The 21,011-nt window shown below is 43.3% G+C and overlaps 1 protein-coding gene across 6 annotated transcripts in view; it reads right to left on the bottom strand.

Annotated features, from left to right (window-relative positions):
- Positions 1-6,969: 6,969 nt before the first annotated feature.
- The window catches only part of Arhgef28 (Rho guanine nucleotide exchange factor 28), a 300,377-nt gene continuing 286,335 nt past the window's right edge, over positions 6,970-21,011 (bottom strand). For all 6 annotated transcript variants that reach the window (XM_052743476.1, XM_052743480.1, XM_052743477.1 and 3 more), the window contains one exon: positions 6,970-8,128. In XM_052743476.1, the coding sequence (XP_052599436.1) occupies positions 7,965-8,128 (164 nt within the window). In that variant the 3' untranslated portion in view covers positions 6,970-7,964. The remainder of the gene's footprint in view (positions 8,129-21,011) is intronic.

The raw sequence follows: 21,011 nt of genomic DNA, 5'->3' as shown, positions 1-21,011 counted from the left end.
CTAAGGTATGAGTGTCTCCTGAAGATGGTACTTAGTTTAAAGGGAAAGATGGAAGAAGGAAGGAGAGGTGAGGAAGGAGGGAGAGAGGGAGAGAGAGAGAGAACCCACTTCATTTATGCACCAAATCCCTCACACAATCTCTTGTGACAGGGCAAGCCTGGGCATTAGGAGTTTCTAGGGTGCCTGTCTGGCTAAAGCCCATGCACACGAGCAATCACCAAGGATTGGTTAAGAGCATGTGCCCTCACCCACCAACACACACATCTGCAACCCCTCAGACCTTACAGCAGCCTAGTACATAATTACATGTGGACCTGCTTTCCACAGGCTGTGGCCAGGAAGAAGCTGAGTTTCGGCCACCAGGGTAATGAGCCCCGCCCCACCCCCACACCAAAACAAAGTTCTTCTATGATGTGCTACTCGACTTCAGACAACTCCACTTCTACTGCTGTGAGACAAAGAAGAAAGGATGCCAGTCCAAGTAAAATTGCTGCCTCATCTCCCCCAGAAGAAAAGTCTAGCAATGTTTCAAGCCATTAACCACTCCCTGCCGACCAGGAGGAGGCAGTGTGGGGATGCTACTCAGAGGGACCACTGGACAGGATGCAAATGGACCCCAGTTTGCTCAACACAGACCTCATCTTGATACTAACATTTTATTCAGGTTAAAGTAAACAATACAGTGTTGTTGTTGTTGTTGTTTTAATTTTAATCAAAAGGTTTAGTCCACACTGAAATCAATATTCCCCAAAGGAAACCCGAACCAGACTGATGCTAATTCACTCTCTAATTCTGAAAGTATCCCATGACAATTCGCCCATGACAGTGGACAAGCCAGTCTCCCTCTGGATAGTCAGTGCACCGATAATAGTACCCCTAGCAGTCTGGATGACTAATTTAACTCCAGCGTGTAAACTTGGCCTCCCTGCTAGGCAATTTAAAAACCATTTACAGTCCAGTTTGATTTTCAGGTCTTTAGACAGATGGGTTTTCTGAACCCACTGATACAAGAACATGTTTTTGTATATCCCTGTGCCTCTTATAAATCAGACCAAGAAAGGAAGACTGGATAGACCACTTCAAGTAATTGTTCTATCTGGCCTGGGTGGATGAGAAATTCAGTGGTGTCAGCAGGGTTATTGGTGGTGAGATTTGCTGGAGGAAAGGTCACGTGGCCAGCACCTTGACTGTTGTATCCCATCTCAATTTTTCTCCTCTCTCACGTACAAACACACCCTCTTTAATTACTAACAGCAAACAGCATATTCCACACACTTCACAACATCTGTTCTAGCCTTAATTAATCTCTTACACTGTCTCCATAGCAACGGTGCTTAGCAGGCTCAGACTCCACATTAGAAAATCTTCCTGCAAGTGAGTGACTCAAAATACGGCCTTAACCAAGATACGTTTACATTAATTCCAGTGTCAGATCTAATGAGAACTTTGCAAGCAGAGGTTTTGCCTGGAAGGATCAAATTATATAATCACCATGGTAGAAACAACAGCTTTAAACTGGGAATAGAAGAAAAGGCTTTCTTTTTTCAAGGTATTGCAAAGTAAAGAAGAATAAAACCTGCATCACTACCTTATGCTGCAAGAAATTCCTGTGCTAAAAAGATTGATGACCTTGGCTATTGTTTGCAGGGTGGTTAGGGGAACACACGTATTTAAAAGTACATCTTCAAGGGATGTTTTCTGAGCCTTGGCTCCTCCGATGTTAATTAAAAGCCCATTGTCCTTTGCTGGCACCTGCCAATGTCTTACGCCAGTCACAGTTCACCTTGCCAGCTGTGGTGAGGCGGACCCAAGCTTTCCAAGGAGGCTGTGTGGCTGCCAAGGAAAATGGCAAGCACATTTCTGAAAGTCAGTTTTAGCTCCCTGGCCCATGCAAAATGCTCTTGTTGATGCTGGCTGTGTTTGTGTTTATATTTGAAGCTGTTATGTTATAGATTGAAAAAATAAGCTCTAGAAAGTGCCCAGGAAGCCTGCGTGGTATCAGGGCCCTTAGACCTCAGCCATGGTGTCCGGGCCCTTGGGCAAGAGATATGGAGAACACAGGAGAAAAAAGGAGTCAGGCATTTACCCACAGTGGTATTTCAAATCACACCAACATCCATGGTTAAATGTTTAACTTGAGTTGTTAACCAGAAGTAAACCATTCCCATTCACCGAGCATCCAGTTCCTCTCCCTTCACTGCCCCCTTCTACACACAGGCAGACAACACAATGAAGTCATCTGAGGAGAAAAAAGGGAAAAAAGCAGAGACAAACTAATAGGTAAGTTAACAATGAATTTTAACAGACAAGTAAGGTTTCTTTCATGAAAAAAGGGGGGACCTCCAATAAGCACTTGGACAAAGGAAGCTTTCTAAACTTTCCCTGGAGCCAAGACTCCATGGCTCCCTGGGCACAGTTGACACCTGGATTGGCTAGAGATGGAGGTAAACTGATCAGCATGGCTGCCAGACCCATGAATAAAAATTCACTGAGCGGATGGGAGCTGGGACTTTTGCAAGAATAGGGGACATCTCTTTAACACAACTGTAGAGGCTAGTAAAATTAGCAAAGAACGTCTTGGTTGTTGGCGATATTTAAAACTCTCGACTTGCCACCTTTCCAAGAGTTTTATCGGTGGGCAGATTACTGGAACTCAATTAATACCATGTTGAAGTTTCTCAGCCATGAAACCTCTGCAAACCCAATGAACCATGATCCCACTTAAAATTACCCCACCATAAGCTATGTGCAATCATCCACTTGAAGTGACTGCCATAAACCCAGGAGCCAGAGGCAAAGAGATGTAATGGATGGGGTTCCGGTTTCTGTTCTGGAGACGCTGGTCTGAGACTTCCAAAGACTCTTCATCCATTCCTTCCCTGTGGAGCTTGAGGCTCTTCCTCCAAGCTCAGCATCATGGGTCTTGGACGTCTTCCAGGACACAGGAACGTGAACTATGAAAAACTGAAAAAGGCCTCTGCTGTTTTGTTTCTCAAACACACTCCTACGTGCCTCTTCCTCACCCCTGTTACCTGCATATGTCACTTTTGGAGTGCTTGCTGTGTGCCATTTTCTGTCCTTGGCTCAATTTGTACACTTCTCACTACGGTTCTGCAAGGTATGGTTTTTTTTTGCCAATATCCCCACTTTATAGAGAGGCAACTCAGCCCAGAAGCAAAGCTGAAGGGTGTCCAGCTGGCAGCAGGCTCCTCTCACGTTGGACTCCAGGAGCATAGGAGTTGCCTCGTGTTAGTCCATGCTCTGCAAATGGGACCTTAGGGGTTGTGGAAGCCAGTGCTGTTGGAAAATCTTCAGGAAGCAGAGCTTGGGTCTGTTTGGCTTTCCAGTGTCTTTTGACTGCCTCTCTCACTCTGGGAAAAGTGACTTGTTAGTCACTTCTCTGTTGCTGTGTTAAAACCATGGCCAAGGAAACTTACCGAAGAGTTTATCTGGGAGCATGGTGCCAGAGGGGACAAGAGTCTCTCACGGCAGCCAGGCACGGTGGCAGGAACAGGAAGTTGAGGACTCCCGTCTTGAACTATAAGCTTGTGTCAGAAAGAGCAAACTAGAAATGGCAGGAGTCTCTAAACTCTCAAAGCCTGCCTCCAGGAACGTGTTTCCTATAGCAAGGCCACACCTCCTAAACCAAACAGTACCGCCAACTGGAGAGACCAAGTACTTGAGTGCCCAAGACTATGGGGGACACCTCAGCCAAACCACCAGGGGGATATCTGTGCAGAGGAGCCAGTCAGGGAAGAACACTGATTTCTTCATGTCAACCATAAGATTCTGGAATCTTCTACCATGTGCCTCCTCCCTCCCTTTCTTTCTCGTTCCTTTTCCTTCTGCGTGTACCTCTAATGACATATGAAAATGGGATCTGGAGGCAGGAGAGGAGTTGACAGAGAGAAGGACACAGAAGAACGAAGTGAGACCACTTCTTCCCCTTCCCTTTCCTTTCAGAGTTCCACCTAGTGGGTCGTCATACACAGTCTCAGTCTCATCCCAAAGAAGCATTCTGAAGCTCTCTGTGGAATGCATTCCAGGCTGCATCCTCGGGGGACCCCAGGGACCCCTTTGCTTCTTTTTCATTACAACTTAGGACCACGGAGGCAGACATGCCGATGCCCATTTGACTAGACTCCACTGGTAGAGGTTGGTATAGAAAGGGGAGAAAGTGATGGGGATTTCATCACAATTTAAGAGCATGCTCATATGGAAACAGATATTCCTCTCCACTCCATAGTTGGGTCTTTTGCAGAACCTAGTCAGTTACCAGGGTAAGATGGGCAGGATTTCCTTGTTCCCCTGCTACATGTATAAGGGTGATTGAAGAGGCAAAGTGAGACCACTTCACAGGACACCTAATCCAGGAGAAGAAACTCATTATGGGTACTTCCAATGCCTCCTACAACATCTCTGTCTTCTCATTTTATATAGCCAGACCTAGTACTTGCCCCGCCCCCACTTGCTGGAAATGTCTTCACTACCTTCTCTCTCTATTATGAAAGCCTCAGGCATCTCTTTCCTTAGCAGCAGCCCCCCGCCAAGTCCCACATATACTGGCCCCCAGCAGTCTCTTCCTGTGAGTTCTCATAGCAACCTGCACGTCTCCAGGTCACTTTCCGTGCCGTTGTTAGGATCTACTCACGTGCTGGTGCAGCTGTGTGGACTTGTTCCTTTTCATTTCATCGCTGACAGACTGCTTGGCCCCTTCCAGACAGTCAATAAATGTTTGTTGAATACATGAGTATTAGGGATGCAAATAAGATGTAGGTTTATCTTCTGGGAACTGACTCCAATGCCATTCCGAGCCATCTCCAAGTACTCATATTCTCCATTCACAGTTTCTGGGGCTAAGCTGAGCAATTACTACCAGATTTTTAAAAGTGGCCATAGATGACATATATTTGGGTGACTACGATGCCCTAGACCCTGTTCTAATCACATTGCTTCATTGTTTAATCCTCACAACAATCCCATAAGGTAATTATCCTAATTTTTATAGATGAAGGATGGGAGAGGTAAAGCAGAATATGAAGGACATAGGCCAGTTAAGTGGAACATTTGCTTCAACACCCGTTCTCTCAATAGTCAAGCACTGTTGCCCCTCGGTGGGAAAGTCAGAGAGGGCAGACCTCAAGTTCCACAGGAAGGAATACCTACTCCTTTTTATTACCTGTTATCTCGTGACTGAATTGTGCTATCTTCTTAACTTACATGGCACGCTTATGTGCACACACACCCCATACACACACACACACACACACACACACACACACACACACACACACACACACCCCTCCTTAGCAGCAAGCGGGTTTGTTAATTTTCCTGAATGAACAGGGCTCCCACTGTGAGTAGGCTAGAAGGTGTATGGATAGAGCAGTTACACAGCCTGATGAAAGGCAGAACAACAGACTGGAGATGATGCATAAATTCATGCTGCCTGGAGGGGGCAGCACAACACGCTTCTCATTCCGGGACATAAGGATGACTGCCTCCTTTAAGATTCAACTTGGGGGGCACAGCAGGTCCTCGTCGGGGACACTTACCTGGGATCTGGGAAACAGTGGTCTTCTCAGAAGATTAATGAATTTGGGTGGGAGTCAACAATCTCTGTTGAGTTCTGTCTTAGCCTGTTCAGGTTACTCTAACAAAATACCATGAGCTAGGTAGTTTATGAAAAATAGACTTTTATGTCTCAACACTCCAAGTGCTGGAAAGCCTGAGAGCAATGTGTTAGCAGATGTGGTGTCTGATGTGGGCCAATTTCCTGGGTTACAGAAAATGTCTTCTTGCTGTGCCCTCCATCTGATAAAGGGACTGTGGACTTTCCCCAAGGTGCCTGTTAATAAGCGCATTAACTCCATTTCTGTAGGCTCCACCCTTATGATTCAACCACCTCACAAAGCCCCATGTTCTGCTGCTATCAGACAGAGGTAACAATGCATTTAACATAGGAGCCATTCCAAGGGTAGAGGATGTGTGCTCATGAAAGACATGTGAAAAGGAAGAACTTCCCAAGGAAGCTTGGACATTTAACTGCATCCGTTAAAACATCAAAATATTAAATAAGAGAATGGCCAAAATGAACCTACAAATACAAGTCTCTCAAAAACTGCCCAGGCTGTTCCCAAGCAGCTGTATGAAGAATCTGGTTTTCAGGGCGTGAAAGTCAGTTGAGCACAGATTTTAAAGCAGAACCCATGGGGATTTTAACATCTTTCCATATATTTACTATTTCCATTTCCACTGTCATGAAAAAAAAAAGAAGATATTTATAGTTATCAGAGCAAAGATTTATACCGAAATAATCCTAAGCTTTCCATTCAAGGGTTATAGGATTCTGAGGTCAACTTTGTGGAGCTAGAAAAAGATTCTTCTTCCTAGGTATCTTTTGGGGTAAGGGAGGGGGTGGAATATGGCATTTCATTAGGAGTCTGCCTTGGGGGTAAAGTGACAGGGCAGAGTTTTAGGAAGTGTATGAATTTTAATCGCCATACATTCTGGGGAAAACTTAGTCACCGAACTTTTAAATGCACTTTAAGCATAAGATGTAGCAGGAGCTAGAAAAGTTACCCCCCAAAAGAGATTCTTTAAAACCTTAAAATTTGACGTGTGTAAGTGAAAATAGAACGTAGAGACAATTTATCACTTCAGGAAAAGTAAGTTGGGATCCGAGTGACTTCTCTTCCCCTCACATCATGTCTCCCCTGGTCATTGCTGCAAGCCGGGATGAATGAATGGGCCCCCTTCCTTTTCAGTTTCCATAAGGACCTGTGTGTGTGTGTGTGTGTGTGTGTGTGTGTGTGTGTGTGTGTGTGTATGTGTGTGTGTATGTGTGTGTGTGTGTGTTGTGTGTGTTGTAGTGTGTGTGTGTGTGTGTGTGTGTGTGTGTGTGTGTGTGTGCAATGCATGTTTTGCTATGGTCTTATGCTTAATATTAAAGTTTACAGAGGAAAATAATGCGGTAAAAGGTATTTATTGACACTGACCAAAACATATACAAATATTTCTGAAGGACAAGATGAGAACATTTCCTGGTTTATTTTCTCACAGAGATCCACAGTACTCTAGAAGCAACAAGGGCCACTTGTTCCTCTGTAGAAAAGCCCAGGCAGGCAACAAATTTCACCAAGAGCTAGCCATTCTTGTCCTGAAGAACTGTAGGGGCGAGTTCTTTGCAGTGAGTGGCAGTCCTTGGCCAGCTCTCTCTTGGAGTTTCACTATTTACAGCAAAAGGGACTGGAGGGAGCCCCTGGGCTGGGCTAGAAGATGCTGCTGATAGAGACTCAGAACCCATCAGCATCAGGACAAGAAAGTGAGCCACAGAGTGAACGGCTCAGGTCCCAAGTATTTCCAGACTGTGTTCCAACACAGTGCCTGCCCGGTCAGAACAGATTCTTAGACAGGACACATGGGTTGCATGGTGAGGGTAACAGCGTTCCAACTCTGAAGCCCCAGACATTCATACACAAGAGCAAAGAGAGAAAAGCCCTTTCCCATATCTACCTCTGCCCTTGGGGTTATGGGGCCACCGTCATGGGCAATTGCTGTGACAGCGGTTCACCCCTGGCAAAGATCATTCCCTAAATCCAAATGGCTTCGTCTTTATCTTGAACGGCATTTCACACTCCAGATGAATGGCTACAAAGTGCAATATGGAACTTCAAAGTCAAACATCTTTCTCATATCCTTCGGCTTACTCAAGGTAAGTTTCTCCTCTAGAAACTTGAAAGTGTGTGAGACAAGTTAAAGATGCTACACGCAGAGCTGTTTTTCAATAATTTAATTATTAGACTCATGCCCAAAAGAATGAACTTGCATGAAATATTAAATATTCTTCTTAAAGCAATTTGGGCACAGACAATCACACACACAAGGACTGGGGCCCAGGGAAGGTTGTCCCCAAAGTGCCAATGTTTTTGTTGTTTGCTTGGAAAAAATAAATGAGCATGTAATCAGAGGTAAACAATGTTTTCTTCAGCTCCATCTCCAGCATCCCCACCATGCCTAGCCACCATCGGAACCATTAGTTTTGCTTCTGTTGTGGGTGTCTGTGGCTGAGGGCCGTGTTGACTTGTGTCCTGGGGATCCGGGGATTCACTCTGGAGGGAGTTGAAATCTGCAACAGAAGGACATCATAGGTTACAGGGGACTCCACTCGGGATCCACAAGGCAGATGATGCTTTGCCTCAGAATCAGAAAATACAGTGGCTTCATGGTCAGCCAGAGAGAAAATGCCCAAGCCCCCGAAGAGAGGAACACAGTAGCTATCTAATGATGTCATCAGAATTCAATTGTGGGCACAAACATCTCCTTTGAGTAAAAATAACCTTCATGGAACACACTTAAGGAACTGGCAGGTGCAGGAAGAGTGGTCCCATTCATCACTGCCACCAGAGAAAGGGATTCCACTTGATTTTGGAAGTCAGGTCTTGAAAATGAAGATAGCCCTCTATGTGTCATAACCATGTATGTATCCGCACTGCATCTTCCTTCAGAATACCTCAAGACTGGTCTCATGCTGCCTGGCAGTACACATCTTTAATCCCAGCACTTGGAAGGCAGAGGCAGGTGGATCTCTATGAGTTCAAAGCCAGCCTAATCTACAGAGTGAGTTCCAGGACAGCCATGGAACCTGTCCCCCGCCCCCAAAAATATGGTCTCAAGATTCCATCTATCTGTGGCTTAAATAGTGTGGACAAGGGGTAGGAAAGGGGTGTTGAAAAATGAAGATGCTCTGTCCTCCCACTACGCATGTGTGTTAATGCTACACAAAGGACTTTGCAAGCGCAGCTAGGCTTTCTGAGAAAATCTTGCCAACAGTGACTGTAACTGGGCTTGCAGCTTTTTTTCTTTCTGGTTGCCTAGCAACAGCAGGCACCTTCTCCCCTCTTCTGAGAGAAGCTTCTACATTGTGCTTTAAAGGGGGAGATGAAGGGGTGCTTTGATATAAAGGAAGAAACATTCTTGCTACAAATCATTTCTATGGCATGTCTTCCAGTAACCAACCTCCCAGAGGTGTGGCAATATAACAGAATTACAGGTGAGCGCCTTCGCCTTAAAGCACAGAGGCAAAGAGGCATAAACGTTGCAACGGAGAGTGAGGGTGGGTCACCCTGAGGTCCACCCATTCCTCTTTCAGTCATCCAAAGGAAACCATGATCTTTGCTACATTTTATCCCAAGCCACCATTATTCAGACAGATAGCATACCTGTCTCCATTCTGTGACAGAGATGCTCCTAACCTTCCCCTCCAGACAGGGATCTTTGGCTGCTAAGGAATGTAGTATGCAAGTCTTGGTAAAAATGAAGGGCAGAATGTCCCCACAGGGCTCCACTTTTTGCTAGCCCCCAGGTCTTTCTTTTGACCAACAGGAGGTGGGGCTCATGGCGAGCTGCAGCCAGGGCTGTAGGAAGGAGAGTCAGATACCTGGGAAAGCAACGGCCAAGCCATGTGACTCTGAAGAAAAGGAGGAGGACCCTGAGGGCAGGCTGAGGAGGTGAGGTTGCCGTTGCCTGCACGCTTCAGCTTGCTCAAAGGCACGGGCCAAGAATAACTTCTTTCCCCCTCTTCTCCTTGAGGCAGGGTCTCTCATACCCCAGGCCAACCAAGGACGGCCATGACCTTCCCAGTCTCCTGTCCCTACTTTCTGAGTCACGGAATTACAGATGTGTGCCACCATGCCCAGTTTATGTGGGGCCGTGGATCAACTCATGGTGCCATGAGTACCTGCTAGGCAATCATCCTACCATGCCAGGCATCACCAACCCAGGAGGAAAACTTCCTCTTGCACTGGGGCAATTAAGTCTTATTTCTCAAATACGAGGAATGTGTTAGCCGCAGGGCATTGAAGGTGGTTCTGAACGACAGCCGCCACATCTGTACCTTCTCGCCACCAACTTGAAAACTGTGCAGTCTTTTACCTTTGCCATCTCTTTACAGCTCAAAATGTAATCCACAGTTTACAAGTCGGGAAACTGAGGCTCAGGCTAGTTAAAGTTTTTGCCCAGTATCACACAGCTAGAAGGATCCCAGACCTCAACTTAGAGGGTTGTGGCTCCATACAGACACCTTCCTCCTCAGTCCAGAGTCTCATGATCTTACTTCTCTCAGTGTGCTAGAAGTGACTTGCCCAGATTTCACAGGTTACAAGATCCTACATGTTTACCATTTTCTCTCCACTCACCTTTCTAAAAGACAGCAAAGCAAACGATGTGCTGAGCCTCCCTCAACCAACACGGCAGTAATTACAGACCTAGCATCCTCCCCGACACAATCAGACAAACACAAATATCCCAAGCAATGATTTCACCGACAGGGCAAGACTACCAATCAATCCAAAATGCTTCCCCATCCTGTTTTACCACATTGAGACACAGGGTATGCCTGTTTGTGGACATGATGATGTTCACACGATCTTAATTCCTCTCTCCAGCTACTGGAATGGCTGATGTTGACACCAAAGAACTTCAAAGGAAAAAAAAAAATCTCCACACTTTCATCTAGCAAATACTGGCAGACTGAGGAGGTCACCTATGCTGCAGCAATGGAGGGACCAGCCAGGACACATAGACCATGATATTGAGAATGAAAAAAAAATCACCCATTGAAAGAGGTGGTCGGGAGCTGATTGCTGAAATCTGACAGTTCTGGCCACACTCTCATAATCCACGACACTTCCTTCCACTGAATTGAAGCAGAATCCAAAATGCTCAGGGGCCTGACAGTCTGGGATGTGCCAGTAACGGCTTCCAGAGAAAGCCAAACAGCAAAGCAGAGAACCAAGCACATATCAGAAAGAATTCTCGATTATCTTTAAATGATTGGTCCCAGCTCCAGAAGACAGAGACCAAATAATGATGGTGGGCTGTGGGAGTCCGTGTGAGCGTGTGCGCACGCGCCACACACACACACACACACACACACACACACACACACACACACACACACACACGAACCTTTGTAGTGGAGAGTAGGGTTTTATTCAGAACATTCTGGAATAAGGACGAAAACAAGAGAACACTATTTCTACCAGGACCTTGGCCCTGAGGTGGCAGGCCCACACTGCAGTCCCAGATGGATGCCGTGTGGTCACGCATCACCCGAAAGGGGAACTCAATTTCCTTCTCCATTTCTACCTGAACTATGTAAGCAAGGTCAGGCAGTCTGACTTTGAAATAGAAGCCATTCTGCAATTTCAGATTTTATTACTCCATTTCTACCCCGAGAGAACTCTAGCAGAGCAACTGTGTACTTCTGAAAGCCAGCCACCTTGTCCACATTTTTTCCTCCAAAGAATATGGTCCTCATATAGAACCTGAAACTGAAAGTACATTTCTTCAAATGGAACCTCTCTGACTCAGAAAGCCGACTTCTCAGAGAGCTAAAATGAATTACCCAATTTCATTTGTGATCCAAAGGCCTGACAATTGATGAAAAGAAAAATAGATCTTCCTTATTTTTAATAAGTAAAGAAATATCAGTGGAATCAGAATCTGGTGGACTGAGAGGCAGACACTACTCTAATGAGACACAATTTCAAACTGCCACACTATCCCTTTGACATAAATAATTTGAACCTTACCACATCTCTGGAAACAGAACAGAGTGCAGATTATTAAGGCTAAAATGGGGACAAATAAGCCGAAACACATTTAAAAACCCCAAAGTTTGGCTGAAGCAAATGGAAAAGCAGAAGCTTGGTTCGGGGCCTCCTGCTGCTACATAACTAAGCTACTGGTCACACACTAAAAATTGAACTCCCTTCCCCCACCCCCACCCCAAAACATCTCCATAGCCACATTATGAAGGCTGCTGTGGGTCCAGGCCAGCCTCCTCATGCAGCTTTAAAAGTGAGAGCTGTTCACAGTTTGGCTGGCACCTCTTCTGCTTGTAGACATGTGATGCGGCCCAGAAAACGCCGTCTTTGTTAAGAGACATGCGTGCGCAGAGCACTCATACCCCAAGAGGATCCCCTAACTCTGAGCTTCAGCCCTCAGTGACAACCTCCCGGTTGACACTGATAATTATTGTTTTCATACATTCCTCTGTTCCCTAACGCTGGGATTTCTAACAAACACTGAAGACATTCAGCCTTCCCATGTCTCACCATGACTATTATTTTAAGCCAACTTGATCATTCGCTGTTATCATGACCAGACTATGCATGGCTTAGAAAACATAACTGTGTTATATTTAAAATGAACAAAGTGACTTCCAAACTGTGAAGTAAACAAAATCTACACTAGGAGGTGAAACGTCGCCTTGGGCAAGTCACAAAGGATTGGGCCAAAATCATGAAATCCCCTTACATTTCTGCTTCGGTTCAGTGATCTCACAAACAACGTTCCAGATGTAAAACAACATGAAGGAATGCATAATGCAATCAAATCAAACTTGAAGTTGCATTTAAGTGAATGTTTATACGGTAGTCATCATTTTTCCTTTCGTCTGTCTGTCTTCATCTTTCTCAACAATGCACGATTGAACAGAGCACACACACTGTCCTTAAAGGGCGGGAAACTGGCAACATTCACAGCTACTATCTACACTTGACTTCTGCTCTTGTGACCAACAAACGTAAGAGTCACTTGCCATAAAGAGCAGGGGTATGGCAAGTAGGAAAAGGCTATGACTCTGAAAATGTTTAGTTAACATATTCTTGTCTTTTCCTGACTATTCTAAATACAAAAACATTTTATTTACATATTTATTTTCCTGTGTGTGTGTTTCAAATAGAATCTCACTATGTAGTCCAGACTGGCCTTGAACTCATGATCCTCTTTCTTCTACTCCCCAAATGCTGGAATTACAAGTGTATGCTGCCACATCCTGCAGAAAAAGGCCCTTGCAATCATGACCATTTTGAAATGGTAGTTTTATTTAACATTAAGAACACTATAACGTTTATCATGGGCAGCAGTGCCAAGGTCTAAACTGAACCCAACCGTACACCAACGGCCAAGGACCCAGAAGCCCAGGGTTGCACAAAGCATGTTTAGTCTACTGTGGAGGTCGGCGATGACGCATTGTTCAGCCCTTCTCGTGTCTTATCCCACAGAACAGAACTCCAAGTCTTCTGAGCCCTGGCTCCGCTCCTGTTTATTTTAACCAAGTCTTCTGACTACTCATAGGTCTTACTACTACTACGTCCCTTGTGCATGTCCCCAAACTCAAAATTCAGACTTTCCTAGAATAACTTGTTCTCCAAGAAACGATTTTATCATTAATGTTCCAATTCTGCAAAATAATTTGTATTCCCATTTAGTCACTGATTCATGCTTACACTCTGAAACATTTAAAAAATCATTTCCTGATGGCATTACTGGCAATCATTATCTTTTCTCAGGAGCATTAATGCGCAACATTTTCCCTCTAATGGAAAACATTTATTGTGCAGAGCTTGAGGTATCTTCAGAGCAAAGGAAAATTGGTCTCTGTCCCTAATTTCTCTCAATTCGATTTTCCATAGTGAGCCACAAAACAGACTGTGAGCTTCTGATGTGAAAAGCAATCTAGAGTTGATAGCTGAAACAAACAAATTCTAAATTATCGCTGTGACTCCTTTTTTTTTAATTCCTTACGTGTCAATACTGCATGAGAGAGAGAGAGAGAGAGAGAGAGAGAGAGAGAGAGAGAGAGAGACAGAGAGAGAGACAGAGAGAGAGTGAGAGAGAGAGAATGTATGTAGTATGTGCATGTTCAAATAAAGTAAATTGGTTGACAACTGTTCTCAACATTGTGACAGAGAACTGGACTTTGGCAGTATTTAATACACTTGAAATGGTTGACATTGGAGATGGACTCAGTGCCAAAAGCAACAAAAGCGTGGAAGAAATCAGTACCATGTAGATGAAACTGTGTTCACAAAAGGCATGACACAGCATGGCACAGCATGGCACAGCATGGCAATCTGCTGTCGGAACCTGAGTTTGCTCCTCCGTGTGTCTTCCTCCAAAGAAGGTGAACACCAATTAGTGGCCGTGACCTTGACTTGGTCAAGTCCCACAAGTATTATTCCTATTATTATTATCTAGAGACACATACTTTGAGATGGGAAGCATCTCAAAGTATGTGTCTCTAGATAAAACACCTTTAGGTATTCATGATAAAAAGAAACCAGTGGTTGATGAAACCCCAGGTTACCTCAAGCACACGAACTGACAGGGTTCTTAGGACTGGAATGGGCTCACACCTGCCATGTGTCACACACAAATGCCTCAGAGGAACACTAGTACTAGGCATTTCCCAACTCAGGCAGCCTCTTCTCACAGTGTCCCCAACAGTATTTTCTTCCATGAAATAAATGCAGGACAGGGCACTAGAGAATTATAAATTCATGATAGACTATACAAGAAAACAAATGAGCAAGGTGCCAGAATAAATCCAGGATGGAAGGGTGGAAGTAGGTAAAGTCTTCTAAATCCAGAAGCCCAGTGCCATGGTGAAGCAAGGCCAAGCTCATTAGCTGCTAAAACTGTAAAGAGAAAAGCTAGCGGGAAACTCCAGAATGGCTAGCAAGATGATGCTGGCAGCTGGACCCAGGGCTCGGTCTCCGAATCAAGAACTCAGAAGCAGACACTCTGTGTCCCATGATGGGATGCGAAGGAAATGCACAGCTCCATCTCTGGAGCTGCTCTCATGTCAGAGAGAAGCCTGTGTTCCATCAAAAACCTATGCCCGGCTAGAGGAACTACAGCTGCAGAATTCATAAAATGGCACCATGGGGATATAATCAGTAAGATCAGGAATGGGGAATTTTTTTTCCCCAGAAAAATTCAAACTGGCTTTTTCAACAAAGAAATTGAATGTTTAAAATGTGCACTAAAAGAGAGGCAAGAGAACTTTACAGTGAAATAATCTTAAGGAATGTGCCAACTGCAAGCTATCTATGAAATTATTTGGACTCTACTTTTACAAAACAGTCATCAAGGGCATGTGTAAGACAATCATAGTCAATCACTTACTGACAGCTTGATTTTAAGCAACAATTGCTAATATTGTTTTAGGTGCAATAATGACATTATAAAGATGAAAAACAGAGTTCTTTCAGAAAACGATAATGAAATATTTTTCCAATGCAATGATAGGCTGTCCTGGATATGCTTAAGCTAACTCAACGTGAGAGAGAAAAGGGACTAGACCCAAGAGTGGCAGTGGGTTGGAAACAGTTAAAATTGGCTGTGAGTAGATGGAATTCATCAAATGGCTTTTGTATATGTTTGAAAATTGCCATGACTACTTTAAAAAGTCAATAGCCTTTCATATATTTAGATCATAATATTATAAAAGATTCTCTGTTGTTCCAACAATGTAGCTTCTATATGTCTGATATAAATGGGACACTGTGGTGGTGAATTAGAAGCCTCGACTGGATACAAGCATACTTACATCACTTTTAGTGTAGCAGGGTGACAAGTCATTGGCAAGGTTATGTATGGGTTTCCATGTACTTTAGAAAGCTATACAAAAATTGCCCATAAAATGAATAAGGTTAATTTGCATTTATATTTCCCTATAAAAACTGATGCTGATTCCAAAATGGTCTTTGTTCTTGCCTAGAAATCCAATAACATCTCTTAGGTGAACTCAGAAAGCATCTCATTTGATATCCTGGGTCTGTTCATCCTTAGCAATGAACTGGTAAGGTTCTTTTGGAGTCTGGATTTCCACTCTTTGCTCTTTCTGAGTTGAGTTCATTTGAAACTAACACACTTAAGACACAGGAAATAAAAGTAGTTCATCTAGTCTGACAATATCAAAGTAAATCTCTAGTTATATGAGGAATACATGTCAATGTATCGTCAGATGGATGAATGTATTTGTGAGTATCTGGTTCAAAAATTGTATCTACCTCGATCAGACTCACCAGAAAAACATCAATTTGGAATTCTTATGATTTTATTGGGAAGGTTAATAAGATGCATGGTGGGGGTCTGGGGGATGGGGAAGAGGGAAGATTAGGAGCCAAGCATGATGACATAGATATGAAAATGTCATAATGAAGCTCATTACCTTGTATGCATCCTTAAAAATGGAGAGGTAATGATTATTAGTCAGTAGCACTTGTGTGTGTGTGTGTGTGTGTGTGTGTGTGTGTGTGTGTGTGTGTGTGTGTGTGTGTGTTGAACTAGGGGACAGAGACATACAAACAGACACAAAACTAAAGCTGCATTTGCAACCCGGAAGTCACTGTTCCTATATGTTTCCTATATGTATTGGTACATATAGGAAAGAGCATGGTTTTGAAGACAGGTCAAAGAGTCTACGGTATTGATGTCAGGGGCTCTCAGAACAAAGAGTTGATCATCTAAAAGCAAATTAGAGAGTATAAACCAGGAAAAACAACTTAAAAATAGAAACGGTTAGTCTGGTCATCTTAGCAGAATCACAGTGTAAGGAAAGGGAAGGCAGGGCTGCAGGTGGGGATCTGGCCCAGTGGCAGACCCTTGTCAATGTGCACAAGAAAGGTAGAATTTCTCTGAAGGCCTTCTCCCATTAAGTCACTAATATGATTTGATCTCAGATGAGCATCGTGATGCCTAGCCAGAACCTCCATCCACTCATAGGTGAGTGGAACTTAGGTATCTGAAGTCACAGCAACCCTCAACTTGGCCCCCACAACAACACACGGGGATAATGTTCACTAACAGAGCACACACCCGTTTATCTACTCAAATTACAGGTTGTCACACACATAAAATAGGCTGTAAATTATTAGCAATCCTAGGCTATCAAGCTCTTCTGTTCATGGGGAGAAAAAGTCAGAAACAAAAATGGAGAGAATTGTTACTTTGAAGAACAATTAACTTATAATGACATACATCAAACTTCAGTAGGATCTCTGTTTTCCTGCCACAACATTTGGGCTGCTTCTCAAAACAGATGCAGGGACAAAATGTTCTTAAACTGAAAATCATCTCAGGTTTCTTACAAAACTAACCTTTTATATTTTCCATTATTTTAGCTGGAAGAGGTTCGACTTTCTGTTTATTTTTTTAAGGGATTTCAAGGTGATATATGAATGTAAATAGCAGGCTTGTGGAAAACCATTGAATAACAAAATCAACATAAAGTATTGAGTTCTTATCCATGCCAGACACAGTTCTACAGTCTTTGCACGTGTTTCTCAATCAGTTCAATTGTCACAATCCAAAATGGCAGCACTCGTGTGAAGTTCCACTAAGGTAAACCCAGAGACCAATCTAACACAGAAGGCTGAAGAAAGCTTCCAAAACCATGATTACCATCCTCAGAAGGAACACTGATGAGGCATTCCAAGTATAATGCTAGAGTCTATCAAACAGTAACAGCATAAACATTGAGGAATATTTCTCAGAAATTAAAATAATAATAACTGAATTGAAAAACATTAACAGGGGCTAGGGAGATGGTTCAAAGAGTAATGTTCATGCTGCACAAACCTTCCAGCCTAAGTTCGGATCACGAGAACCCGTGTGATTGTACGTGTGCACAATCCGAGTGTTCTTAGGGAGCTATGGGAGGCAAAGACAGGAGAACCCTGAAAGCTCTCCGGCCAGGTAGCCTGTTGTGCACAGGGGTGAAAACAAGAGAGATCCTGTGTCAAACAAGGTAAACAGTGGTGCTCAACACCGGAAGTTGTCCTCTGGCCTCCTCACACATACTATGGCATGCATGTGGGCTTGCGTGCGCGCATGCACACACCATATACACACGTGCAAAAAATGTTTTTAAAAGTCATTGGAATAATAGGAGAGTTAAATATAAAGATATATGAAAAATATAAATATAAGAAAAGAGAGCGAAAAAATAAGAAAGAGAATTGGAGAAATCCAACTTCCACTGAGAAGCATTTCCATGATGTAAGTAAAGAGAAACAGTATTTTTAAAAAAGAAGATGAAAAGAAAAAGACTATTTCCCAGAACAGAAGGAAATATGTCTCTGGGTGAAAAGGGTGCAATGAATAACTCATAAAAATTATTTCAGCAGATGATCTTGCAGACAGGCATCGTAAACGTTAGATGAGTGAGGACAGAAGATGGTTCTAACAGCCTCCAGAGTGAAGCAGGCCACAAAGGAAGAAGCAGGACCCAGACAGGTCAAACTTCTCAGCAGGAATCAGAGAAAGTGGAAAAACAAAGCTTTCAAAATTCAAGGAGTTGTGATCCTGGGTAAACTGCAAAAAACTAAATATCACAGTGGTAAAAATAAATGAAATAAAATATTTCAATATCTCAGAAAATTTATTTTCATTACATCTTTTCTTAGGAAATACATCCCTCCTTCAAACAGTCCCCCCCACACCAGCACACACGCACTCACATATGTACACACACTCACATGCACACACACATACTCACACATATACACACACATTCACACATACATGCATACACTCACATGCTCACACAATCACATACACATGCACACATATATACACATGCACACATACTCACATGCACACACATACTCATACATACATGCACACATACTCACACATTCACATGCACACACACTTGCAACACTCACACCCACTCTCACATGTACACACACGTGCACATACACACAAGCCTGTGCATGCTCCTATATCAGAGAGAAGAAAGCTGGGGCCTGAGTGCACAGGTCCCCACACAGGAGCATAAGCTACGAAAGGCCAAGCACGGGGCTAGACATAGCACAAGTCCATACTGGGGCGGAAGGACAAAGGAGCCAACTAGCAGAATTTCAGATAGACAGACAGAAAAGGAAGAAAGGAAGGAGGGAGGGAAGAAGAGAAAGGCCTCTTCCTGATCTTTAAAGTGTCCACATAAAACTATAAAAAGATTTTCTTTGAAAACCGCTTCTCTGAGCACAAAAATAGAGTGAGCCAATTTGAAAAAACTCCAAGAATGGATCTTTGGAAATTCTAGAACCTAGGAATTAAAAAGCGGTGGCCAGGCAGTGGTGATAACACAACTTTAATCCCAGCACTCGGGAGGCAGAGGCAGGCAGATCTCTATGAGTTCGAGGCCAGCCTGGTCTACAGAGCGAGATCCAGGACAGTCACCAAAACTTCACAGAGAAATTCTGTCTTAGAGAAAAGAAAGAAGGAAGGAAGGACAGAGATAGAGAATGAGAAAGAAAGAAAACAAGAAACAAAAAGCAACACTACCATGAACAAAAGAATTCACAGAAGGTGAAGCCGGAAAAGCTACTGACCATGCAATGGTACCGTCTCTCACTTGTGACCAGACAGGATGGGTGGAAGGAACGAGTTGCCATTGTCATACGCATTATGCCAGCAGAACCACAGCATCCTAATGATGCTAAGTCCTGCGGAGGACCAGAAGCACCACGAGTCCCAGACACGGATGGCAATGGTCTACTGCACACCAACTGGAGAAAGCCAACAGTCCAGCAAAAGCTGAGGACCCCTTCCCACTCCTGTGTGTCATACTCTAAATAGACTCTCATTCACATGCACAAGGAGTCAGACTAATGTCTACTGGTCATAATGAAAAAGCACGGGAAACATGTTACTTCCTCGTTAATAAGGAAATGAAGGCACTGGCCTTGTTCATCAGTGGGAAGAGCATGTATCACACTCATGTATAAATACACACATTGAAGAGAAAAAGCAAGCCTGAATATAAATGGTCACACAAACAGGACCTAGGCAGTGTAAAGAATCCTAACTGTGGGAAACAATACTTCAACGTTTACTTACAAACATAAAAACAAAATATATGCTTGACATATGGGATATGGATGCAGATCCATGCCTAAGGAAAAGAGTAAAAACATCTCATAGAAATGATATCCACCAAAGTTAGGGTATTGGTTAGCTCTGAAGAAGACATTGAAAGTGACAGCCGGGCACCCAGCCTTATCAGTAAGTCACCATTCCAGAAAAGAGACAGCCATCCGAAGCCAATGTGGCCAAGAGGTGTTAGCTGCTCACTGTGTGACCAGTCACTTCCTCTCCATTTGCGATGTTCATGATTAAACCTCCTTTATTAATGAATCCATCAAACCACACAGTGAAGAGCTGCCGTTGCAAGGTGAGGCTTATTTTGACAGCTTATTTTTAATAACGGGAAATGTACCAATGATACTTATGAAACTCCTGGAAATTTAAACATACAGCTGCCACATGTTAAGATGGAATTTCTGTCATTTTTTCCCCATAGGTGTGGTGATGATTTTAAAAACATTTACTTCAAATATTTGTTTAGGGGAAGATTATGTACATGAATACCTGAAAATATAAAGTCCCATGATGCCATTTTTTTATTGTTCAAACTATAGGAAGCAGTACTATTATTGAGATTAAATTTTGTAAACTGGTATTTATATTCGACTTTTAGAAGTTACTCTGAAGTATTAAAGTGTGTTTGAAAGACACTATCTATGCTAAACTTATTAATCCATTCTTAAAGCATTCATTATAAATTGAAGATAATTCTGTGTTACATTTTATCTGCAACAATCATATGTGCAAATAATCATCATTTAGAAGAGTGCCTTATTTAGTAGACATATTTGTTGAAATGTTCAGGGCTTAATATGCACTTATGGAAAATTTACAATTTATTTTAAATACAGAGTTTAGGGAGGTGGGAATCTGGGTGAAATGTGTGATTAGCCATAGGTTTGTGAAGATGAGTGATGGTATATGAGTACTTATTACACTCCTCTGTTCATTTTGTGTTTGTTTGAAACTGTCCATGACATATCCAGGTAGACAAGGAGTGTGTTCATTTTAAGATACAACAAACCAATCGAATCCTGGAGTGCCTGGGAAGAGGGAAGGATAACTCAAGAAACGCCAGAAAAGCAACACATGGCCAGCTACAGGCAGTACCACCACGGCACTGGATCTTTCCATGGCTCCAGGGACCGTGAGTTTCTAAGCACCCCCACAACAGAGCAGGCTTTCTGGAAGCTGCCAGCAGCTTGACGCTACCCATGCTGAAAGAGTTATGCCTCTCGTTTTGCTGAGAGAAGAAGAATCATTTCCCCGGCAGCTGAATAAGGCAG

Source organism: Peromyscus californicus, unplaced genomic scaffold (assembly GCF_007827085.1).
Source record: "Peromyscus californicus insignis strain IS unplaced genomic scaffold, ASM782708v3 Scaffold_18__1_contigs__length_77618521, whole genome shotgun sequence".
Classification (NCBI taxonomy): domain Eukaryota; kingdom Metazoa; phylum Chordata; class Mammalia; order Rodentia; family Cricetidae; genus Peromyscus; species Peromyscus californicus.
Note: the sequence above shows the minus strand (reverse complement) of the source record. Positions and strands in the feature narration are given on the sequence as shown.